The following is a 432-nucleotide window of genomic DNA, read 5'->3' as shown; positions in this document are numbered from 1 at the left end:
TAACTATTTAAATATTCGTTGTTCTTGTGAATTCTTTTTGTTGATATCCTTGTATTTTTCAGCCGATGCTGTAGGACTGCCGCTGCTACCGCCATATCTTGGAAGCAGCAATAAGGATTTACGTCAGGGGGTGAACTTTGCCGTTGGGGGAGCTACAGCTTTGGATTCTTCATTTTTTGAAGAAAGAAAGATTAATGTTGTTACCAATGACTCTCTTGGAGTTCAACTCGAATGGTTCAAACAGCTTTTGCCTTCCCTTTGCAATCCATCTTCAGGTACATTTGTTTTTTACTTTTTCTTTTTCTACTTAACAAAAAGGAAGGAGACACTCGTAAAGTTCAGCCGAGTTGGGAATCAAATATATTTTGTACTCGTTAGTTGAACTCACTGGTGCTAACTTTTTTTTTTTTTTTTTGCTGTCTCTTTACATTA

At 36.8% G+C, this 432-nt stretch overlaps 1 protein-coding gene across 1 annotated transcript in view; it reads left to right on the top strand.

Moving 5' to 3' along the window:
* Nucleotides 1–275, top strand: part of LOC113341243 (GDSL esterase/lipase At1g28570-like) — a gene marked incomplete at its 3' end in the record, with an annotated part of 834 nt that extends 559 nt beyond the window's left edge. Inside the window, exon 2 of the mRNA XM_026586195.1 lies at nt 63–275. Within this exon, the coding sequence (XP_026441980.1) occupies nt 63–275 (213 nt within the window). The remainder of the gene's footprint in view (nt 1–62) is intronic.
* Between the last annotated feature and the right edge of the window lie 157 nt (nt 276–432).

This window comes from Papaver somniferum, unplaced genomic scaffold (assembly GCF_003573695.1).
Source record: "Papaver somniferum cultivar HN1 unplaced genomic scaffold, ASM357369v1 unplaced-scaffold_26907, whole genome shotgun sequence".
NCBI classification, from domain to species: Eukaryota; Viridiplantae; Streptophyta; class Magnoliopsida; order Ranunculales; family Papaveraceae; genus Papaver; species Papaver somniferum.
This window is presented reverse-complemented; position numbering and strand designations above follow the sequence as displayed.